General features: G+C 39.9%; 1 protein-coding gene across 5 annotated transcripts in view; it reads left to right on the top strand.

The window, feature by feature from the left end:
* The window catches only part of DIP2C (disco interacting protein 2 homolog C), a 310,372-nt gene that overhangs the window by 258,807 nt on the left and 28,767 nt on the right, over positions 1-22,798 (top strand). For 3 of the 5 annotated variants that reach the window (XM_039707449.1, XM_039707457.1, XM_039707474.1), the window contains 6 exons: positions 1,289-1,400; positions 1,489-1,598; positions 4,371-4,501; positions 13,005-13,173; positions 14,123-14,293; positions 21,168-21,197. In XM_039707449.1, coding sequence (XP_039563383.1) covers positions 1,289-1,400; positions 1,489-1,598; positions 4,371-4,501; positions 13,005-13,173; positions 14,123-14,293; positions 21,168-21,197 — 723 coding nt within the window. The remainder of the gene's footprint in view (positions 1-1,288; positions 1,401-1,488; positions 1,599-4,370; positions 4,502-13,004; positions 13,174-14,122; positions 14,294-21,167; positions 21,198-22,798) is intronic. The other 2 variants (XM_039707465.1, XM_039707482.1) reach the window with 1 other exon arrangement.

Raw genomic sequence — 22,798 nt, forward strand, 5'->3', positions numbered from 1 at the left:
TAATTCCTGAGGGGGCTGGGAACCACCAACTCTTGAAATTCCTTTTATTTATGGTTTAGTGTCCCAAATCAAGATTTTCATGGATTTAAGATTAGTGATGTAAGAACTAATTTGCCTTGCCATGACAATGAAGATGGATTAAGGGGTGCTGCAGTGGCTTTGTTTGTATTCACTTTTAGCTTGAAGTATTTAAACAGTCTATACAGGGCAGTCATGGGATTAGAGTGTCAAGAGATTAGAATTTGATTCAGTGATGTTTGCTCCAAATTTCAAAATGTCCAAATTTCTGGTGTTTTAAAAATTGACTTCCAGGAGATCACTGTCAGTAGAAGATGTTCTGTTCTTCTCAGTGGTAAAATGAATGTACATATGATTACTGATTTTATTAGTTTAAACACAGGAAATTTAGTGTGCTATGAAATGTTTCATTTTCCTTAAAGAAAAAAAATACTCTTAGCAGCATTTGCACAGATTTTCAAAGTTTGGGGAAAAGGAAAAAAATGTTGTCTTTTCAGTTTTTCCTGTGTTTTATCTTCAGTGATTTCAGTGCTTTTATGCATGTTTGCCTGAATTCCTTAAGCATATTCATTTTTATTAATAAGAATAAGAAGTATTCTCATTAAGTAAGAAATATTCTTGTAGTTGATACCTATGAACTTTTAAGAATAGCAAATCCAAAAGGAGAATTTAGCATCTATCATTTAAAGTTTGGTGCAGATGGAATTTGCTGTAAGGTCACCATTTAATTTCTTGGTGCCATTTCCACAATTTCTGTTCTAGAGCTACTTTTGCTACAATATCAGAAGATCTCCTAGTGGTTTATCTCTGGCACAGGAATTGGAAATACATGGCTAACATAAAATTGACTTAAGATAGTAAAATTATTAATATAAAATGTCAGACTAGGTTTTGGTCTATATGAAAATATTGTTTATGAACCAAGATACATTATTGTCACATAGGATATCTTTTGGACACAGTCTTCTTTACTGGCACTTTGGGGTGAGAGCTGATACAATGTATTGGAAAGGTCACATTCTCACTATTAAGGTGCCTTTCATTACAATGCTCTTCTCAAAGTGCAGTTTTTATGAGTTTTACAACTCACATGACTTTGTCTTCTTTGTGAGCTGCATTTTTTGAGCATCTTCCCACCTGCCAGTAAGAAAACATAAAGTTGACATACCTGTGTCCTGTTGTGGCAGAAAATAAGTCACAGTCTTGCCCATTTTCATGGAGGAGTTAATTAGTATCCCATTGTGGTTTTATTTCTTTATTGAATTTCTAGGTCAGCCGCTCTGCCTGCTTAATGACCACGCAATTAATCTGTAAATTGTTACGGTCGCGGGAGGCAGCGGCGGCAGTGGATATCAGGACATGGCCTCCAGTCCTGGACACAGGTGAGTGCTGGGGCCAGGGGAGCTCTGTCCCTTTTGTCACTGGGCTTGTCAGTGACATACACACGTTTTCTGTCTCTGTCTCCACCAGACGATTTGCCAAAGAAGCGGCCTGCACAGATCTACAAACCTTCTAACCCTGAAACACTTGCTTACCTTGACTTCAGTGTCTCCACCACTGGCATGCTGGCAGGGGTAAAGGTAGGGACTGCTGGTTAAAGCTGCCCTTCTTGCCATCCTGCCTGGCTGGCAGGTGGTTGCTCCTAATTTGTGATTCCTCATGATTTTTGGAAGCAGGAATTGAAGTACTCCCTCCCATGCAGACATTGTTTGAATCCATTGACATTAAATTAGTTCTTCTCTACTTGGTACAGGACTGTGTGTGGTGGGTTTAGCCCTCTCCTCCTCCTCAGGCTAAAAATTTCATTCCATTACTCCTGTGCATAAACCACTAGTTTGTCTGCTTGAAGCATTTTTCAACTTAGGCATCTGTTATTTCCATTTTATGAAGAAAATGAGACTGTCATCCTTTCCCTGCTTGTTCCAGTGCCCATTCATCATTCCCTTCTTTTGCAACTCAGCTACTGGCCATTGGTTTTCAATATTCTCTCTTGCAATTAAGGGACCTGATGATTTCTTTGATATATTCACCCAGCATACAGAAAACTGCAAAAATTCATTGATAGATTTGTTTGCTAAGGTGAGGCATTTTGAGCTCTTGAAATAATGCCGTTTTCTCCAAACCTCTAGCCATAATTAATCAAATCTGTTTTACCTAACTTATGTATCCCACTACTGGTTTCACCATGACACACTAAAATCACTCTGCTATTCTTACCTGTTTCTACCTTACTCCTATTTGTTGCATATCCAAGGATTATGATTACTTTAGCAATCTCTGCTAATGTATCACACTTGGAGCCTATGCTGAATTCCTCACACTCATTATTATCCATCTATTTGCAGAAATTGTCAGCATAATTTATAAATAAATGAAACATCCTTTTCCCAGTTTTTGGATGAAGAAATGGAAGCAGAGAGCTGTTGATGTGCCCAGCCTGAGGCTGACTGATGGTTAGATGGTTGACCTGGCTGATGATCACATATTGGACACTCCTGCAGCATTTATTCCATGTAACTTTGAGTAGCTACAATGCCTAGAGATGTGGAGTAGACATTGAGCTCTTCAGTAGCCAACAGAGAGAAGCAGGGACTTTTAGGGTGTAATTTATCTGACTTATCTAAAACATCTATTTTTTAAAGGCGTGAATGTCACATAAGTCTTCATTTCCTCTAGAGAAAGACTCAAATGATTGTTTCTGATGCAGTCATCTTTATTAAATCAGGTCTGAATTACACTTTATCAGACTTGCAGAAATGACTTCTAACTATGCAAAATGAGTATTTGGGAAACTTCAAAGATAGTCAAAGGCAAGACAAGTCGATGAGCCTTTCTTGTTGTGGCTAGTGGGAAATACAGATAAATCTATCAAGGAATTCTTGATTAGCTTCTAATATCTGGGTCACAGAGCCTGAAGGTCACTGATTCAGCAGGTTTATGTAAACACTTACCATCTACTACATCATCACTAGTGATTAATTAATTATAAAATGATCAAAAGAGGCCACAAGGCTTATATTCATAAGGCAGTGGTACTAAATTTAAAGAAATGGCTAAATAACTCCCCTGGCTCCTAAAAGGTTGATAAATGTTTTGTAATCACTTTGAAAGTAGTAGATTCCACTTGCATTTACTCTCAACATTTTCAATTGCTTACATGCAGCATGGTGTAAAAATTCACAGAACAACAGCAGTTCTGTATCAACAGTTCAGTTTAATCCCATGTGAAAAAGTGGTCTTGATTCAGCTGGAATAGAATTAATTTGCAGACTGCAGATGATCACCACACAGACACCCTTTCAGAGCTGGTCCTTTTGCATCACTTGGAACACATCCAGCCTCAGTTATGGCTGTCATTGGAATGGAGGAATAGTCACTTCTGGAGATTTATTCCCCTGTTTACTTTAAGATCAAATAAATTTTACCTTCCAAGTGCCTGTTTTCCTCCACTGACTCTCAGTGAGCAGTGTATAAAGCAACCAGCACCCTATGTGGCAGAGATCAAAGGTTTGGTAAGTTAACTCCTATCCAGACTGTATTTCTAACACTGGTGTCTTTCTTATTACTAATGGGGAAGACAAACATTAAAAGATATTTTCCTGTTTCCGTTGTCATGAGAACTTGTAAGTCAGGGTGGGTGAGTGTGGAAAGCATCCTAAAACTAGGGAAAAAATCAGAATCATTTCCTTTGGATCAGGTTTTTCATTTCTGCTTTCTGCTTGTATTATCTTTGAAAGCTTCCTTACCAAGACTTTAAGAGCCTGTTTCTCAGCTAGGAGCTGGATAACATGAAGATATTTTACAGATACTTATTTACAGAAACTTTACTAAATTTATTGGGAATTTTTATTGCTGATTTATTGCTATTTACAGCTCCTTAGTACTGCTTTGCTAGAAAAATCCTTTTCAATTTAAAAAGCGTTTTGGCATTTTTCATTTATTTTGTTGAGAAATACATACTTTAAAATATGTTACTGATGATCAACAAAGTGTTTCTTTCAGCCATTCATTCCTTTATTCTTCCAGAAAGTGTAGCATGTTATCGTTAGCTTTGCATACAGCTTGGAACACATCTTTAAGGCACTCACAGCTTTCTTCCTAAATCACTTCAAACTTACCATTCATTCTGTCTCCTCTCCCCTTTCACAATTATGTGGATGCCCTCTTGAAGGAAAATTATGTTTTCTAAGATACAAATTACCTGTGTGCATAAAGTCAATTACATTGAGCATAAAGTCAATATTTATTTGGTGTTTTTATCCTGTGATTGATGTGAGCACTTGGTGCAGTCTGGGAGTGAGCCTTCCAATGACACAGTTGATCATTTTAATTGCTTTGCTGTTGTCTTTCAGATGTCTCATGCAGCCACTAGTGCCTTTTGTCGTTCTATTAAGCTGCAGTGTGAGCTTTATCCCTCCCGGGAAGTCGCGATCTGCTTGGACCCCTACTGTGGACTTGGGTTTGTCCTCTGGTGCCTCTGCAGGTGAGGCTTCTCCTCAGCCTTCTCTGAAGCAGGTTTCCATTGTACTGTGGCACAGCAGAACGGATGATGTGAGTGATGAAAGGATGGGAGGAACAGAGAGTGCCTCTGGGACTGCTATGGGCAGCTGGAATTGCTGGGTGTGGTTTGTTTGAGCAGGGCATGGCCCCAGGTGTCCAGACTGGCAAGTGCAGAGCACCAGCACGGCTGCTCACTGACCTCCTGCTCTGCACTGCCGTCTCTGCTGTCTGCCTTGTTTCATTCGATGAAAGCAGTGCTTTACCAATATTACCTTAAGGAAGTGGTTTCCTCGTGTCCTCTTTTTCATTCTCTAATCTGAAAGCAGGAGTAGATATCAGGGGACTCTCTCATTTGTGGGGTTTTTGGGATGAGGTTTCTGCAGAGACACAGAAGTGTGTTTTCTTGCAGGTGCTCGTATGGCAGTTATCAGAAAACAAAACATTTCTAGTGAAATGTGAATCAGCTTTTTGGGTTAATAAATTTGGAGATATAACATTTCTGTCAATCTCTATACTCCAGGGAAGTTACAGTTCAGTGCTGAAAGCAGGTCCATTGATTTTTTTTTTCTTAAGTTAGCTGGGTTGATGCATAGGGAAAGGAAAAGAACTGTGGGAGTGCTAATGGAGCCCATTTTGATGAAGGCATCTCAGAGTCATCTGACATCTGTGTGTGACATCTTTGCTCTTTGGTGTTAGCAGTACTGCTATTTTTATTTGCTAAAATGAAGATAATCCATGGTATTAAAAATACTTTGGATAAACTTTGTACCAATTCACTAAATACCTGAAGGAAATATTGTTTGATAACAACTGCAACAATTTCTTTTCAGCAATTATTGTTTATTTAAAAGTAGGCTGTTGGCACAGTTTATTGCCCTTTTAAAAATATTTGTTAATATATATTAAATAGGGTAAAGATTAGCAGTATTATCTTATTCATTCTTGATCCATTTTTCTTGATTTAAGCTATACTTGCCTAATACTGTTCTGGATTTTAAATAGGGATTAGAGTTGCCTTTGTTTTGAAAAACTTTTGGGTTTTCAGTGTTTTATTTACCCAACATAAAAGTAAAACTATTGAGGCTGAAAAAAGCCCCTTCAGAAATATCGAGATTTTAATTAAATCATTCTGGTTTTATTTTTTAACTGTTGTTTTTTTAAAGTCAGTTGACTATTTCTGATAAAGACTTGAGTGTTCCAGCTGATGTCAGCACTGTTAGGCCAGGGAAGGTCTGTGCAGCACCATAGGAGAGTTCAGCTGAGGAATGTATCATTGTATAGGATAGTGCTGGAACAGAGAGCATCCAGGAATAACTTCTATGCAACATCATGATAGAGCCATAAAAACAGATAAATGTTGACCTGTCCAAAACCCAAATAATTTGTGATGCCCAAGACTCTCCTGAATGCAAATTTTTTTTTCTTCCAGAACCATTTCTCCAACAAATACACATTTGCTGCCCTTAGGTCCTTCCCAATACTGACAGTACTCAGCCTTTCAGAAGGAGAAGATTGTTTATGACTGGCAAGTGAATTAAGGCAGGCAGCAAGCCTCTGGGAGAAAGCAATCAGAGTCCGTGCTCATTTGTAGCTTACAGAAGGAATAGAAAATTTTATATACCATTTTCAAAGAAGAGAAAGGAGACAAGGGATTTGAAGGAACTGAGATCAGGCCAGCAGCACTCGAGTCTTATGAACCCTCACATCAATCTCTTCTTTGCCACTGATCCCCTGTTCCTCTTAAATCAGAAAAACTTCAGGCTGCTAGAATTGCAATTGTCATTTGGAGAAAGCTGACATTGGATACAGCCTAATTAATTCCACTTACAAATCTAATTTCCATTTCATTACTATTTTAGAAATTAGTATTATTTGATGTGATAGGAAAAAATACGTCCTGGAGTTTATAAGGCTCTTACTCCTCATAACTTAAAATTTTGTAACTTTGCATTTTACTCTTTGAGGTTCAGCATAACTGGATCCTGCCCAACATTTCAACCCAGATTTCTAACTCAGAGATTTCTACTCTAAACTTATGATTGTCTGTCACCACTTCCACTTACTAAACTAATATTTCTAATGGCATATGGAAATGAATTTTGGTCTTCAATTTTTTATAAGTTTGGGGCTTTTGAGAGTTAAATAGGAACTCTTTGTTTTAGGAGCCCAGCAGGAAGCAAGAGCAACCTCCTGTGCTGGGTGCAGTTAAAAGTACATTTAAATTCCTTTATTAACTAGACCAAAGGAGGCATTGACTAAGGAAGTGAAAGAAAAACTAACCTTTTATCCCCATTGTAGGTGCTTAGATGTTGTGCTGGCCTGCTCCACTGCGGTGCCTCAGAATGCCCCATTCTGTGAGGTCAAAGCTACTTAGGAAAGCTGCTGGAGCATGGAGCCAGCCCTTTGGTAAGTTTGAATATATTGCATAGTTTTGCAAAGTTTTTTTTTTATTTTTTTGAAATTTATTATTTTATGGCCTAAAGGTTATAAAATAATAAAGAAAAGAAACCTTGCAAAGCAGAGCAATACATTAAAAAGAACTGTTCCCTCTAAACTGGCTGCATGCTCCAGCAGGGTTTCCTTGGAACCTTTGTCATTGAACAGCAAGTCCTGGGTGTGGCAGCAGACGTCAGCCCATGTGAGTTCCAAACCCTTAATTTCCTAATTTTAACGAGTTCTTACTCATGATTCAATAAAAGAATACATTATCTTTGTGTTTTTCTCTTTAATAATCTCATTTATCCATTCTGAGAAGGTGATCCTAGTATTCTGACTAGCATTGCATTACATTTTAAAATGTATTACATTCTTTAAAAGGAAAAAATTTCCTCAAATGTAACAAAAAAGAACTCTAAATCCCATTGTTCAGAAATGGTTCCTGAAATTAAGATGTCCCTGTCTTAATGCTTCTCACTGTGGGGCAGAATACAGCACTCTGCAGTTCATTAGTGAGCATTCACTTAACTGATAGTTGCTAAGTAATGCAATAAAATAAGAATTTTCCCCCCGCTTTAGCCCAGCTAAGCCAACTCAAATTGCAGTTCTACTTTTACTGCTGGGAGACAGAATTGTCCTTATTCAAATTAAGTGCATTAATATTTTTTAATAAACTTTATATATATTCTCAGAAACTGAGCCTGTCAAAAGCCAGTGAGACTCAGACTGGACCAGAGGAACTGAATTTTCTGGTCCACAGCAGCCATGCAATAAATAGCATGACTGCTATGACATGGTCAGGGAAGGCTCTCCATGGAAGGTACTTTCTCCTGTCCTGCTCCTGCTGCCTCTGTTCCATAGCACGAAGCCAAAATCCACAGTGGTGCTGCCAGGTGGCTTCTGCTACAGAAAGACTGCAAGGTTTCTTAGCAACCAGACAGGTGGAACTGTGCAAGAAGTAAGCAAGGGATTGCAACACTGACAGGAGAACTGCACTTTAGGAAAGTTTATTGTGTTAGGAATCACTGATTATTGTTAGGGTTTTTTAGGCTAACTTGAAGATAACTGGCAGGCATGAGCATTTCACCCAATTTCCAGCCCATGTGCAGCAAATTAAAGGCAAGACTGCATAAAGAAGCCTAAATGCCACATCAGAACCGGATAACTCTGACATGGGAAGAGCAGGATATGAACATAAACATCTGTTCTGCAAAGTGCATAACTGGCACAGGAGGAGTGTGAAGGTGTGTTATCTGCCCACACACTGCTGTGTGCCAGTTTCCTGGGGAGTCTGTATCCACTGGCAATTTGTGGAAGAGGCAATTTGCTTTCTTTCCACATTACATCAGTACTGTTAAATCTGCCTCGAGCCTGGAAAGTTCAAGGGCAGCTGAATGCCCTGAGTCACCTTGATATGTGAGTTGTGAGATGAACTGGCAGACTTACCCCATCACCTCTGGAGACATGCCCATACATGGGGTATGAGTGGGGCAGGAGAGATGGGGATAAGGAACCAGAATGATGCTCAAGGCTGAGCAATGGCCTTTGCTGTCTCTGGTACTGATGGGTTATCTGCTTACCATGTGCAGTCATGCTCTTAGAGCACTGTGTGCCTGCTGTCATCTTTGGACTTTAGCTGGTCCTTTAGTTTTTCTCCAAAAATCCCTGTTTTTGTACATGCTGGATCTCCAGAACTGAAGATTTAATTTTGGCCCAAGTCCTTTGAAGCCTAAGAGAGATATATTCCCAAACACTGTCCTCTATAGCCTGTACTGTCCTTCCTACAAGCTCTGGTCCAGGTGATTGTGAAGACTTTTTTTCTACCAAACACCAGTTCCCATACCTGTCCCTCATCACCAAGTGCCACATATCATATGTAGAAATGCAGAAATCAAATGCAAACACAGAGGGTTCAGCAGTACCTGCCTGCCTCCTCCACTGAAGTGGGGAAACAGCTCGTGTCACCCCACAAGGACGCAGGAGTAAGGGCAGTGATGGGTCAGTAACTGCCAGAATGCAACTGCAAATTGCACTGGCCATTGTCAGCATTTATTGACCTGCTGAAATGTTTGGAAGTATAATAAAATCTCAGCTTTTACTGCTGATCTGCCTCAGCACAATATGGGCTAAAGCTCCAACTCAGTGGAATAGCTGAGTGCCAAGAGGTCCTTCCAGGAATCTCCGTATGCTGCCAGAACAGCGCAGCCAGTGCTGTGATCAGGTGGTTCTGTCATACCAAAATACATCCTAGTGCTTTTACCTGGAGTGTTCCTGTCCTTGGGCAGCCCTTGCTTAGTGCAGGCAGACAGGGCTCTTCACTTACTGCCAAAGTCCAAGGCTCTGTCCACCACATGAATACTTTTTTTTACCCTGGATTGCTCTGCAGTCCCCTAAAGAAGTCAGCATTTCTAAAAGGTGATCTCACATCTCAGCCACCCCTGCATCTGCATCCCAAAAGTCATTGTGACAAGGTGATTCAGGGATGCTCTGCACTGTGTCTGCTCCTGTTGTTAAGACCTGCATCAGGAGGTGGATACTTTTGTGACAATCTTGGTACAGTTTTTTCCCAGTATTTACATAAGTAAAGTCTTGCACCTTGTCCATTGTATCATATACTGTTGCAATCTCAGAAAGGGGACTTTAGCTTCAACAGTTTATATTTAAATTCCCAAGTTTTTCCTAATATCCCATTCATCCTCCTGCTGCCAGTGTTCACCATTATTTTGTTGGTTCCTGTATGAGAATAGCCAAGCTGACAGCTTAACCATCTTAACTATCATTGTTTCAAGGTTAGATGGAACTACCTCACCTTGTTCAGTGCCTCTGTTTCAAGATTAACTCTACCAAATCTAGAATTCCATACCTGGATGACCCACCAAACTTCTCTGTCATTCCTAGAATTACATGGAGGCAGCATTGACAGAACTTTCTGTAGGTTTGGAACCATCAGCACTTCCAAAGCAGCCTTGCACAACTGCAGTTTGTTCAGGCACATGGTCCTCTTTGTGGGGTTTGGCATTCATGCTAAGCAAGCACCCTCTAACATCTCACAGTGATTTGAAACCACACTAGAATTGTGTGAAATGTTTCAACCAGCTGTACAAGGGTATTTTTTCCTCAGCTTTTTCTCTACCAAAACATGGGTGATAGACAGCTTCACAGGGGAATATAAATCTGTGAATTTTCAGGGATATGTAGCATTTTGTGGCTTGGACTGATACACAAATTCTGTGTAATGTTTCGGAGATTGATTCAGGGAGCTGAGCCAAATTTTGGCCGACGTTGTGGTGACCAGGTGCTGCATAAACCACTTCAGCTGTGGAACTGGCACATTCACCCCGCAATTATGCCTTTGTAGTTCTTCTTGTAGCTCCACCAACTGCTCTTGCAAATCAGAGGACATGCATAGATTATTAAACCACAGCTCAGTAGGCAAAGCCTGTGCTGGGTGTGAGGTTTGCAGGCATGGTATCAGCTGTCTGTAGGTTTGTGTATTGCAGTCAAGAGCAGCACGTGTGAGGCTCTCCAGCACACAAAGTTTTCTTCCTGCTAGATATTTCCTTCCACTGTGCATTTGATCCTGAACTCCACAGTATTTTTGAGGCATTAGAAAACTCAGAAAACATACTAGCAACATCTTAATTTTTTTTCAGTCTAATTGGAGTAATTTTTTAAGTCTAAGCTTGATTAAAACAGTATTTGTTTCCCTCAGTCTGAAGAAGATGGATTACTTTGCATCCAGATCCTCATGCTTTGCTGCAGGACTGCTGATGGGAGCAAAACCACTTTCTTGTCCTTAAGTTGATCAAGACAGGTAGACAGTTCACCCTCACACATTAGTGTTGCTGAAGGGGAAAACATTTGTCTTTGGTGTAAATTCTGCTATTTTGAATGATTTCCTGGTAAAATACACTTGGAATCAATTTCCTGTTTTCCTCCCAAAGCAATGCAGCTTTTTTCTCCAATATTACTGTGGAGTTTGTGCGAACACTTTTCAGTACAGGGATAAAGCTTGTTCTTTTGATTTGGTTTTGATTTTGGTATGTCTGCCCAGTTGAATAAGTGATACCTAAGGGATCTTAATGTGGTTGTGAGTAATAGCTCTCCCACATTTGACACTCAATAATACACATAATGTTTGTTATTGTGATAATTTTTTCACTTACTACTGGTTGCATCAATTAGAGAAATTCAGGGTCAGGAGGAAAGGTTTGAAGGTGATTCTCTTTGTACCATATTTGTACAGATTGGAGCCCATCCCAGGTTTTTACTTGAGTGCTTACAGCTTCCTGTTTGTAAGAATTATGTATTTACCAGACAGATTGCACACCTTGATTGTTTGTGGAGCCCTAAGCAGCCTTTTGGTCTTACTTCTCTGAAAAACTTAATAGAATTTGCTAAGAATGAAAGAGTGAGGTAATATTTATAGTAAAAATCGGTACTGCTCCCTGGCTGGTTTGATCTTTCACTTGAGCTCAGGGCATTCCCCTTTCAGGCATGGGTAATGCTGCCAAGATCTCTTCACATGTTTATGCAGCACATGCTCAAGGTTCAGTGGTACTTTATTCTGATTCCATGAAAGGGTAATGGTTCATTTTCCCTCCCGTGCGTGGCCACCGTGTCAGCCCCATCCCAGAACACATCACTCCACAGTGAGCCACTGCTCATCAATCACCCAGAGGGGCATAAATGGGGACAAGCAGTCAAAGATAAAATTTCTCCTCTGTGATGAATGAAATTGCTTGAACTGTAGTTCATACATATTCCATGACATCCTCAGGCTCATACTCCAGCAGAGACCTAAACAATTTGGGTTATTAACTGCTGTTGTGGCTGGACTTGTTCACCTCTTTTGCCTTTATCGTACCAAGTAAAGACATCCAGGTCACACAAACCTCGTTCTACATGGCACAGCTTTTGAAAGCACTCTCATCTGGGTTTGGGGGAAGTGGGGTACTCGCTCATCAAGGAGGGAATGTGTGTGTGTGTGTGTGTGCAGCCCATCTGCAAGAATTGCAAAGGTGCCTGATGTCCAGTGTTACAGAGATGCTCGTATTCCTGAAAATAAAGTTCCATTTCATGTCTTATCTCAGACACTTGGATTTGAAAACATTGACTTTACTTTACCAAGCTGGCATTTCAAGTTTTCAAGTCACAAATGAAATTCTTTTATGCATCATAAATCTTGGGGGCTTTTATGGTCCTTTCTCAGAACTTCTATGATTTGGAGGCTTTATGCTGTCACCATTCTGATTTGAAATATCTCCAGATCTCAAATTGAGATGTGAGGCGACTGTAAAATTGATGGTAAATGTGCCTGTGTGAGATGAGTGAACAACATAGAACCCATGGGAAATAAAGTCATCAAATTGGGAATATCTTTCCCTTGGGGAGATTCTTAGGTACCAGAGGAATTAGCTCTGACATAATTTTTCCCTCAGAGACCCTGATAAATGTATTTTTGCAAAATTTATGCTCAGTGGTTATCCAGTATACAAGAGATGTAGTATATTTGAGTTTCAAAAGTTCATAAAACTTTCACAGAAGAAATTTAAAACTACAAGGGATGTTAAATTCAGGCCAAATGTACTCCCTTGAAAATTATTGCAGACCTCTTTCTTGCTTTAGCAGGAGGCAGGTTGCTTCCACATTAAGTAATAAAGTACTCTTTTGTCAAGGTCTCTTAAAATGCTAATTACTCAATCCAAAGTGTTTGTCAGCAACACTAAATTTTTTAAAATATTATTACACTGCTTATTCACACCATTAATAAGCTATTTTTGCTCTTTTTGGTACAGTCCTAAGAGCAAAGTCCACTGGAATTTTGAGTGAATTAGTAGATTAGGAGCACATTCTGCCCGCAGTCCTCATAGACTCTGGAAGAACAGCAGAAAACCAGGGTTAAACACTATGTTAAACTTCTGGAGCTGTGGAGCACTGTAAGGCTTTACGTGTTCCAGCCAGTGCTGTGATAAGCTGCATATTCACTACCCCATGGCTGGTCTGTGGACACGGGTGTTTAGTGTCTTAATGAATCTTGTGTCTTGCAGTGTTTATTCAGGACACCAGTCTATTCTGATTCCTCCCTCAGAGCTGGAGACCAACCCTGCCCTGTGGCTTCTTGCTGTGAGTCAGTACAAAGTGAGGGACACTTTTTGTTCCTATTCAGTCATGGAGCTCTGTACTAAGGGACTCGGTTCGCAAACAGAGTCACTGAAGGTGAGTGCTTCTGCCGTCCTGCCCGCCCTGCGCCTGCACCGTGGGCTCTGGGAGCCTTCAACACTCTGCTGAGTGTCTGCTGGGAGGAGAAACTCATCAAAGGGCACAGGCAGCTTCCACAGAACCCACGTTACTCCTTGCCAAAGGCTGTGTATCAATACTAGTCATTCTTCAGATCACAGGGCTGTTAAACATCAAGGAAAGGCTTTTATTTACCTAAGCTTTCTGATGTGTGTTGCAGCCTGTGTTGATAGGCAAGTGTTGTAAAACAGAGGTATAAATTGTATTACAATTTGTTTATTACTATAAAGAGTATTACATTGTATAGTGTGTTTTATGAATACCCTGGTTATACGAAGTACTAATTTGGTTTTGACCTCTATAGTTAAATAATCACATGCTTAAAAGTACTGTGTTGTTTCAACTAGATGATCCTTGTTGTATGGAGAGGAGGGTGTATCTTCCTTTCCTCCCCCCAGAATTAAAAGCAAGGTAGCCAGTTAAATATATGAAATCATCTGGAATTTCCCATGTGCTACTGAAATAAATTTATCTTGAGATGCTGATATCTATGATGACTCCAACCTTTACCATCCTCTGTTAATAATTTCCTAATCAGTTTTCCAAGTCTAGACATTGCTTCCTGTTTTCTGTTATTCACTGTCGTCTGAATTAATTTGGGGAAATAGCATTCCCTCCCTTCAGAATTAGCATGCCCATCATTTCCTATGTGCTAATGTTGGGATGACAAGCAAGTATGTGCTTCTTCAGCTATTAGAGTGTCATCTGGCCATCCGGCCTCCAGGAAAAATGGAAACTGTACTGATACCTTGGCCTCTGTTCTGCTGTTCCTCTTGAATCATATTACCTGCATAATACACTTAAGAACTTCTGTTTTGCATTAAACCTACCCATTTGTGGCCTTTGTTACATTTTGACTTTTTTTTAGGCAAGGGGACTGGACCTTTCACGTGTACGGACTTGTGTAGTAGTGGCTGAAGAACGACCTCGGATAGCTCTCACTCAGTCATTTTCTAAGTTATTTAAAGACCTGGGTCTCCATCCACGGGCTGTCAGCACATCACTTGGCTGTAGAGTTAACCTGGCAATATGTTTGCAGGTAAGATTTTTCACTCCTTAAGCTCAAAGTTGTTTTAAGGAAATGGTTTTCAGTAAGAAGCCTTCATTGTATTTCCTTTGGCTGTTTGGTCGTAGACATGCTAAGAAAATGCACGTAGTACTTAATGTTCTTGCATACACAGGTAGTAAATTTCTGTCACTTTGTCAACAATTCATCCCTCTCATGTTGCAATCATAGCATTTATTCTGCCCATGAATACAGTAATTCAGAAAAACACCTGACAGTGACAGAACGTGTACTCTGTGCTCCAGAGCCAGTAGGTAATCGTGTCATGTAAACGAGTTTCCAAGTGTTTGCTTCAGTGTGTTACAAAATGGATTCCTTCTGTTTGCAAAATACTTCCAACCATTACTTGTTTAACTAGGTAGATATTTTCTGCACACAAGGAAAATTATTTTGCTCTATCTCTCCTGTTTTGATCCTTTGATCAGAAGAAAAGTCCCAAGGATAATACAGGATGTAACATGCAATCTCCAGGAGTCTTTACTGAGTCATGATTTTAATGAGTGATGGAGCACTGTAGCTATCTGGTCTGAATTTCTGAATAGCATCTAGCTTTTCAACCAGTGATTACTGCACCAAGAAAATAGTTTTAGGTTGATCTAGAATATACTGTTTTATCTTTGAGGACTTCATGTGATGAAAGTTCACTTGCCTTTTTTTAGGATGTTCCATTTTTAATTAATTTCACCTTATTTCCAGTTTAAATTCATCTGGCATTAAATCCAGACATTTTTTTATTCTAGAATAAGAGTCTAATTTCTGTCATGCATCTAATACACATCTTAATATTGATAAATAGATAAAGAATCTTAATACACGCTCTCCTGATCTCTGTCTCATTTTTGTGACTCTTGATCTCTTTCTGTCCTTCAAATCTGGTTTCAGAGTTGCACATATTATTCCTGTAATAATACCATAGGTGTCCTACTCAGGTGTAATATCTTTTCTAATTTAATAACCTTTTAAATACTAAAAGAATCATCTGCGTTGGCAGCTGCTCTGGCTGGGAAGTTCCATATCCATTTGGTCATGTGCCATGTCTCTAACCTCCTCAAAGTCACTGTGTCCTCAGTAGGACTTCCCTGTACTCTGTGTGTCCATCCTGCATTTCAAACCTGGCAGCTGCCCCTGGTTTATGTGAAGGATTTCTCAGAAAGGTCACATGGGTACCTGCTTCAATGTGGAAGTCAGAACAAATCTTCTCAGTGACACTGCAAATAAGAATCTGCTATTCCTTTTCTGATTGTAAACGTAAATATTTTTAATCCAAAAAAAACCTGACAAATGTTTTTTTTAAATCCAAAAAACTGACAAATTGAGGTTATGGGTTCAGCACAGAGCAGTGTGTCTGAGCCTGCCTTAGCCTCTTGCCCTTTTCAGTGTTACAGGATATGAATCCAAGAGGTGTGCCACAGCTCCAGTACTGCTTGCTTTCCCTCTGACTGCAGCAGAGGATGCCTACAGCCTAGGCTGTCTCTAATTATTACTGTCAAACATATGACAAGGGAAAGCTGAGCAGGGTTAAAAGTCATTCTGTTGCCCAGAGGTGGAGTTGTTTGGTTTGCCATTCTGTAATGGCTACCATAAATATTCTCCAGGAATAAAATAGTTTTAGAAAGGAGGGGAATCAGGGAAGAGATGACATACCTTCACTGGAAACAGATCAGGATGTGGCCTGTCAGCTCCCCCAGCAGCTGTGGTGGAGCTGCTTCTGAAAGACAGCTCAACTTCTCTGGCTTCTGGTCCTTGGAGAGACCAGACATGAAGAATGCTTTAGATTACAAGGGCAAATTTTTAGCTGCAGAAGTTTGCTTGCCACAAATGAAAATCTCCATTTTAGATGTGCACCAGTCTCTGGATGGTTCATGGTGGTTACTTCACGTATTAGTCCTTAATTCAGGACAAATAATAAAATCATGGGATAACACAAAGGAGCAGTAAGCCAGGTGCAATATCAAAGTGTGGCCTGTTGGAAGTAACATTGTGCTTGTTCTGCCTGGGATTTAATGTTTTTCATAGCAGATGTTTTCTGTTCATGACTGAACAATGTTGGGAGCACACCAGTGACTGGGCTCGTGCTGACCAGTCCTGCACAGCATCAGGGCTGTCCCCATTTCTCTCTGTGTCCCCTGCACCATCACCCCAGTGCCCTGCAGCAAGCAGGCTGGAGGAGAAAGAAGCTGGGAAGGGACAGAGCCAAGAAGGCTGTCCCCAGCTGACCTGGGATATCCCATAATGTCATGCCCAGCATTAAAGAAAAGGGTGGTTGGTCTTCCAAAGCAGCCATTGCTCAGAGACTGGCTGGGCATCGTTCTGCTCAAGGGGGGTGATGAGTGATGGCTTTTGCATCACTTGGGTTTTTCTCTTTCCTTCTCTCATTAAACTGTCTTCATCTTGGCCTGTGGATTTTCTCACTTTTGCTCTTCCTATGCTTTCCCTGTCCCACAGGGAGCTGGGTGAGTCCTGAGCTGCTGACTGGGTCAACCCACTGCAAACATGCAGGAAGGCTGGCTACACTCAGAGAAACTGCAAGTCCTAATCAGCGTGGAGTTAGGCTGGATTATGGCTTGACTGTGTATATCTGCCTTTTGACTGTGTTAACTCCTTAGCTGAAGATTGCTTCTTAGATGGTTCTTTACAGAAATTCTTGAAAGAGTTCTTGAATCAAACTGTGAAAGTGGCTAAATCTCTGAAGGAATACTGTCAATGATAGTGCCTATGGATTTAGGAGCAGCACAGAATGAGAGCCTTGAGTGAGATGGTTACACAGCCTGGCTGATTGTATAGCTTAATGTCAGGCTTTGTTGAGTTCTACTCAGATGTGGCATCTCAGTCCATAGGACAAACTAAAAGCCAAACACTGTCTAAAGACTGGTGTGGCTGGAATGGAGAAAAGCCACTTCAGGATAGGCTATATGGAGCAACATTCTCTTCCCAAGCAGAATTGGTTTTGAAGCATTTGAGCTGAGGCTTATTTGGCAAATTTTAAAGGTGCTCAAAAAATTACTAAAGGTTTTACTTGCAAGCATCACCACAGAACATGTCATTTTGGTGGAGACTGCAAAGATAGAGACTTGTTTTGAAGCATCTGGCAGTACACATTGCCAGGGACTGGATACTGAATTAGATTGAATGCTCTTTCCAAATTGTCTGGAACTTTATGGCTACTGGTATTCCAGAATAGCTTGTGAGCTATTCTGTTTTCTCAGCTGAGAAACAAATTAAATTTTAATCCCTCATCTACAGTATTCCTGCAATTAGTATTGTCTCCAATATGTTCCAGAAATGGGTTATGATTTCTGGATTCTTCACACTGCATAAAACTACTTGTCAAGTAATCTGAGTCAATAGCATCTGCCTTTGCTTTTTTTCTTCCAAGTTATGTCATCTGTGAGATCAGCACGTGGTTCCTGGAACACCAACTTCCACAGGGATAATGGTGATCCAGCCTGGTCTGCAGTGCTTCTAAAATATGTATCCACTACTCACCTTACTAAGCATATCTCAGGATTCAGCTACTGACCCTTATCCAGGTTTCTTCTCTGTGGGCTGCCTCTAATACAACTTGGATATTATCTTTGATACCTTCTTGATTTCAAATTTGTGGACAAATCCAAGACTCAAATGTTTAAAGGGAAAGGTATCCTGATTCTTCCAGAAAGCTTTGACAGTTCACCTCTCCAAAAAGAAGAGGAAGAAGTTGTATATGTCCATGTGGATGTATCTGTGTGTGTGAGTCTGTGTGTGTGTCTCTGTGTGTGTATAGCAGAATTTAACATTTTATTAAAGATTACCTTGAAAAGGAAATCATTGTGATAATCTCTTTGGTACAAAAGAATCTTAGTCTACCATATTATCTTAATTTCTGGGTTGTGATCACTGACAGACTAATACATTGTCATTTTTATTAATTTTCTTTCAAACTGAGAGCAAATTTAGTGTTTCCTTTGATGTAGTCATTGCAGACTAGATTTCTAGAGATGTGCTTTTGAAAATAAATAATTCCTTCCATCTTTAGGCACTTAAATGCTATTAATATCTGACCTTTTATGGCTGTATAGTCACAGATAATGGTCCAGGGATTAGTGAGATGAAAAGATTGAATCTAGAATATTTTAATTCTCATTAACTAGCATCTTAGCATTCTCAAGAGAGAGAGAAAAATAGATATGAAAAGTAGCCGGTTTCTTACAACAGCACAGATGGTTCTCTAGGATTTTAGCTGGTTTCCATTTAAACACTTGGAATAAATATTTTCATTTTATTCAACCTGCTACTCAATTTCAGTTGAGGGAAAACTTCTAGAAGTTGTTAATTTTCCTTAGTTAACCCTGAAAATGTACTAACAAATCTGTCCAAGCTAAGGAGAGCAGGATTCCTCTTGCTTCTTTTCTATCTCCTCTAAGTGAGACTGCAAGGTTAGGTGAATTATCCCATATCCATCAATAGTCAGTGTTGCTTAGAGAGACATCTCAGGCACCCATCTGGGGATGGGATCCATCACCATCAGGAGATCCTTCCTACCTTATACAGCAAACTTTCTTCTTTATTGGCTGAAATTACATTAAATGGACCCTTTCCTCACTGTCTAGCAAAGGAATCTTTGTTACTCAGTTTAGGGCATAAAGTTAATATTTCTTTTTACTTAGCGACAGATCACGCTCTCTGGGGATCTTCCATATTAAAAGTAATAACGGGTAGGTCTGCAAGGAGTGCCACAGGAGACCGTGCACTGTGTCAGAGGTATGATTCACACTTAGCAATGCACTACAGCTCTGGGTGAGCTCCCTCAGATTCTGTTTTCCCACCTTTGCTGTGAGTCATGCCATGAAGTTCTTTTCACAGCTCCAGCCGCTGTGCTTGCGTAGGTGACATTGCCAAGCACACACCAAAAATTCCTTTTCTGAGCATCGCTGGAACAGAAGCAGACCTGGAGTAAACACTGAGGCCACATCCTTAGGCTGTTTAAAACCCAAAAAACCAGTTATTTTTAAATTCTTAGGATTTCTGATATCCTAGTTCCTGGTTTTTAACTCTGGAGAAGGAAGTAGGGGAGAGCATGCAGCTTGGCCTTTAACTTGAGTGGAAATCAGGTGTGCTCTGAGTCCTGGCATGTGGTCAGCCCTACAGCTGACTTGTTGGGGTGGTACTTCAAGCAGTACCACTGGTACTACAAGAAGTACCACTTCAAGCAGTTTTCACCTGCAGTGTTTTCCCAGAGAATAAAAGCCTGGCATATTGCTGAGATTTGCTCAGACCAGGGATGGTTCACCAGTGCCAGCCTGTGCATGGGCAGAGATTTATTTTGTCCAAGAGATGTAATTATGATATTCTCATTTTCAGACAGAAAATTCTGTATGTCCCATTTGGTTTTCTTGAACACTACCAGGCATATCCTAAGTAAACATCAGATACTCCAGCAGTTGTGTTGTTTTTTCCCTGTTACCAGCATAACAGATGCTCTCTATCTCAGTCTCTCAAAATAAATGTGCACAGACAAATTGAGTCAGTCATTCTGGTCTTGGCTTAGACTCTGCTTCCTTTGAAATACTTTTCAGAGTATTTCAGCTGCAACTGGCCACAGAAGGACATTGCTGATAGTTCAGCTGCTGTTTCTCAAGCTGTTCCGTAGTTAAAAGGCATATGAGACTCTGGTACTCTCCAAGTCCTTTCTGCACCTGCAGTATAGTCACAGGCAATGAATTATATAACTGCTGGATTTCAGTAATTCTCCTGTTTTCTTGCAGTTACACTGCAGTGTTCAGCCTGGATTGTTAGTAATACCATTTTGGGGCATTAATTCAATAAGCAGTTCATCCTATTTTTGTTAAATGTTTAATTTTCCTTTGCATCCAAAATAGACCTGTCTTAAGGTGCTGCTGTGGCAGCTTCCTGCAGTCTTTGACTCTGCTGGCAGTTAGAAGTCTGGTGAGAGGAATGTGGGATGCCAGGGCTTTCAGAGCTGTTGGTTTTCACAAGTCCTAGGGCAAATCCCACAGCAGCCATCTGGTGTTAGATGCTCCATGTGATAGTAGTGCTTCAGGACTAGTCACCACTGAGGAATTTTTTGTCTCTTTGCTGAGTTATCAGTCATGGTGGAGAGCTGAGGGGTTTTTATCAACTTTAAATTTTACTGTTCTTTGTATGTATTACACTGTTTACCATAACAAATAGGAATGAAGACTTCTTGGGCTCTGAAGTTGCTCCATTTATTTGTGATCTTCCAGTAGTTAGATTATACACCAAGCCTTGATTTCATTTCACTTTAGGATCAGGTTAATTTGTATGCAAGAAGGTGTAAGTATCTTTCCCTATTGTATACTAATTTTATTTCTTTTTTCCAAAAAGAGATCTTACTTTTGATTTCCAGAGGACATCGCTTGCAAACTTCTGTTAATAGTAAAATGGCAGGCCTGGAATTCTTAATGGAATAAAGTGCATTAAAATAGGAGGGCCATAATGTTTAATGACTTCAAAACCAAAAAAACCAACCCAATAACAAAAAAAAATCAGTATGCTAGACACGTGTTTTCTACTAACAACATTGTCTGTAGTGTCCTAAAACCATTTAAATCTGTTTGTCCAAGGTTAGCAGTCTACAGCTGTCTCTTCTGTTGCTCTACTAAAATGTTGACACCTCATTTTTTACTTTTTTTAACCTTTAATGGTATAATGGTTAATTTGTAAAATTCCTGTATTTGACATTGTTTTTCTTTTTATTTTACTCCCTGCTTTTTGCATTCTCCTCTTTTGTTTCTCCCACCCTTCATTCCCATTTTTTATTATTATTTTTGTCTTGTGTTACCTTCTTTCCTTCTCTTCCTCATCCCTGCTATTCCTGCTGCTATAGCCTCACAGGCTGGGGAAGCTGGCCGAGCAGGTAGGGGATTTTCATGTTCCCTCAATACCCACCTATCAGCTTCCAACAGTGGGACAGACTAGAAATTGAGTCTGGAGATTTGGGGATTTTCAGATCCTTCTATCAAATTATAAATAAGTCCAATATAGCTTTATCTGTATGCAGGTTTCATCAAATATTAGATGTCCATTGTAAATATTTCATTCATGCTGAAAATTAAAAATACCATAGTGCTTGTCTTTGATTTTCAAACTTGACTGTTTCCATTATTTTACAAATACAAATCAGCTTTGGTTTTATTTTTAAAGATAACAAATTTTTCCTTGGTTTTGTTTTTTTCTTTTTAACATTTTGTGTATTTGAAATAAGTTCTCCACTCAGCACTAGTCTGTTACACTGCTGAGTTTAGCAGTAGACTGAAAATCGTGTTGTTAATAGCTAGAGAGGATATTGTACCTTGTATTGTGTATAACAAGCTAAAGAGGCTAACATGCATGTGCAGCTCTATTATTCCTGTTCTCCTCTGGTGGTGGGTGATGATCAGTACCTGTTCAGTAAGTATCAATTGGTAGTGGTAACACTTTTCCCCCATAGCTACAAAAATTAGATATTTGTGGGTCTGGGTTGCAACTTTTAGTGCTCAAAAAATTGTGGAACAATCAGCCAGCATTGCAGAAATGTAAAATTTTGCCTTAGACATTCCTAATGTGAAGAATTATACTCTACAATGCATCCCAAATGGACAGAAATCACTAGGAGTTCATGTTGCCTGCTGGTTTAAGTAGTAGACATCTAAATAACTGCTAAAGGAGTTTGTACATCTGGAGTTTACCAGGTCTAAGAGAATTCCTCTGCTGAAAAGGAAATTTCCAATGTGCCAGCATTCCAGAAGGAAGTTGTGCTTTTCTTCTAGCTTTGTGTTTAGCAGTAGCATGAGGTCTGCAGCAGAGAAGAGAGCCCTTGCCTGGAGCATTGAGAATTCACATGATGTTCAGTGGTGATGAGTTTGAAGTTTTGGATAAGGGCAGATCATAGCAGGCTGCAAATCTGCAGAAAAGCTGTGGGTGGAAAGACCTAAAGACTGCATCATCTCTGCATGAAAGGAAACTAAAATTAGTCTGCCTCTTCTCAAGTAACTAAATATTGTGACATAAAGCAAGGGTTTAAATTATGCAGTGGAAGACTGAAAAGGATCAAAAAAATTGCTTAACAGACCTTCAGTCCAGATTGGTTCATGTCATGCGTGCTACCTTTACTATCTTTAGCTTCAAGTATATTCTCTGTTGCATGTATGAAGACTCTCAGTAAACCATGCTTCACATTCCTGACCATGTGCTTCTGCCATTAAACTGTGTCTCCTCAGCAATTTCTGCCTTCCTTTATATGGCAAAACATGTTTAACATTTTTTGTATGTATCCATGTGCTGATTACTTGGCCTTTTGTAGCAAATAAAACCTCTGTTGACATGTGTTGGTTAAGTAGTCTGACTGCTTGATGTTTTTCTGAACTCCAAGGTGACAAGTACCTGATGGTAGGTATTTTTCCAGTGCTTGTTCTGATTCTGTAAAGCTGAGCTTTGATTGATGAATACCTTAAATATAACTTGTCATTTGATTAGCAT

The sequence above is a fragment of the Passer montanus genome, unplaced genomic scaffold, assembly GCF_014805655.1.
Source record: "Passer montanus isolate IOZ18808 unplaced genomic scaffold, ASM1480565v1 scaffold10, whole genome shotgun sequence".
Lineage (NCBI taxonomy): Eukaryota > Metazoa > Chordata > Aves > Passeriformes > Passeridae > Passer > Passer montanus.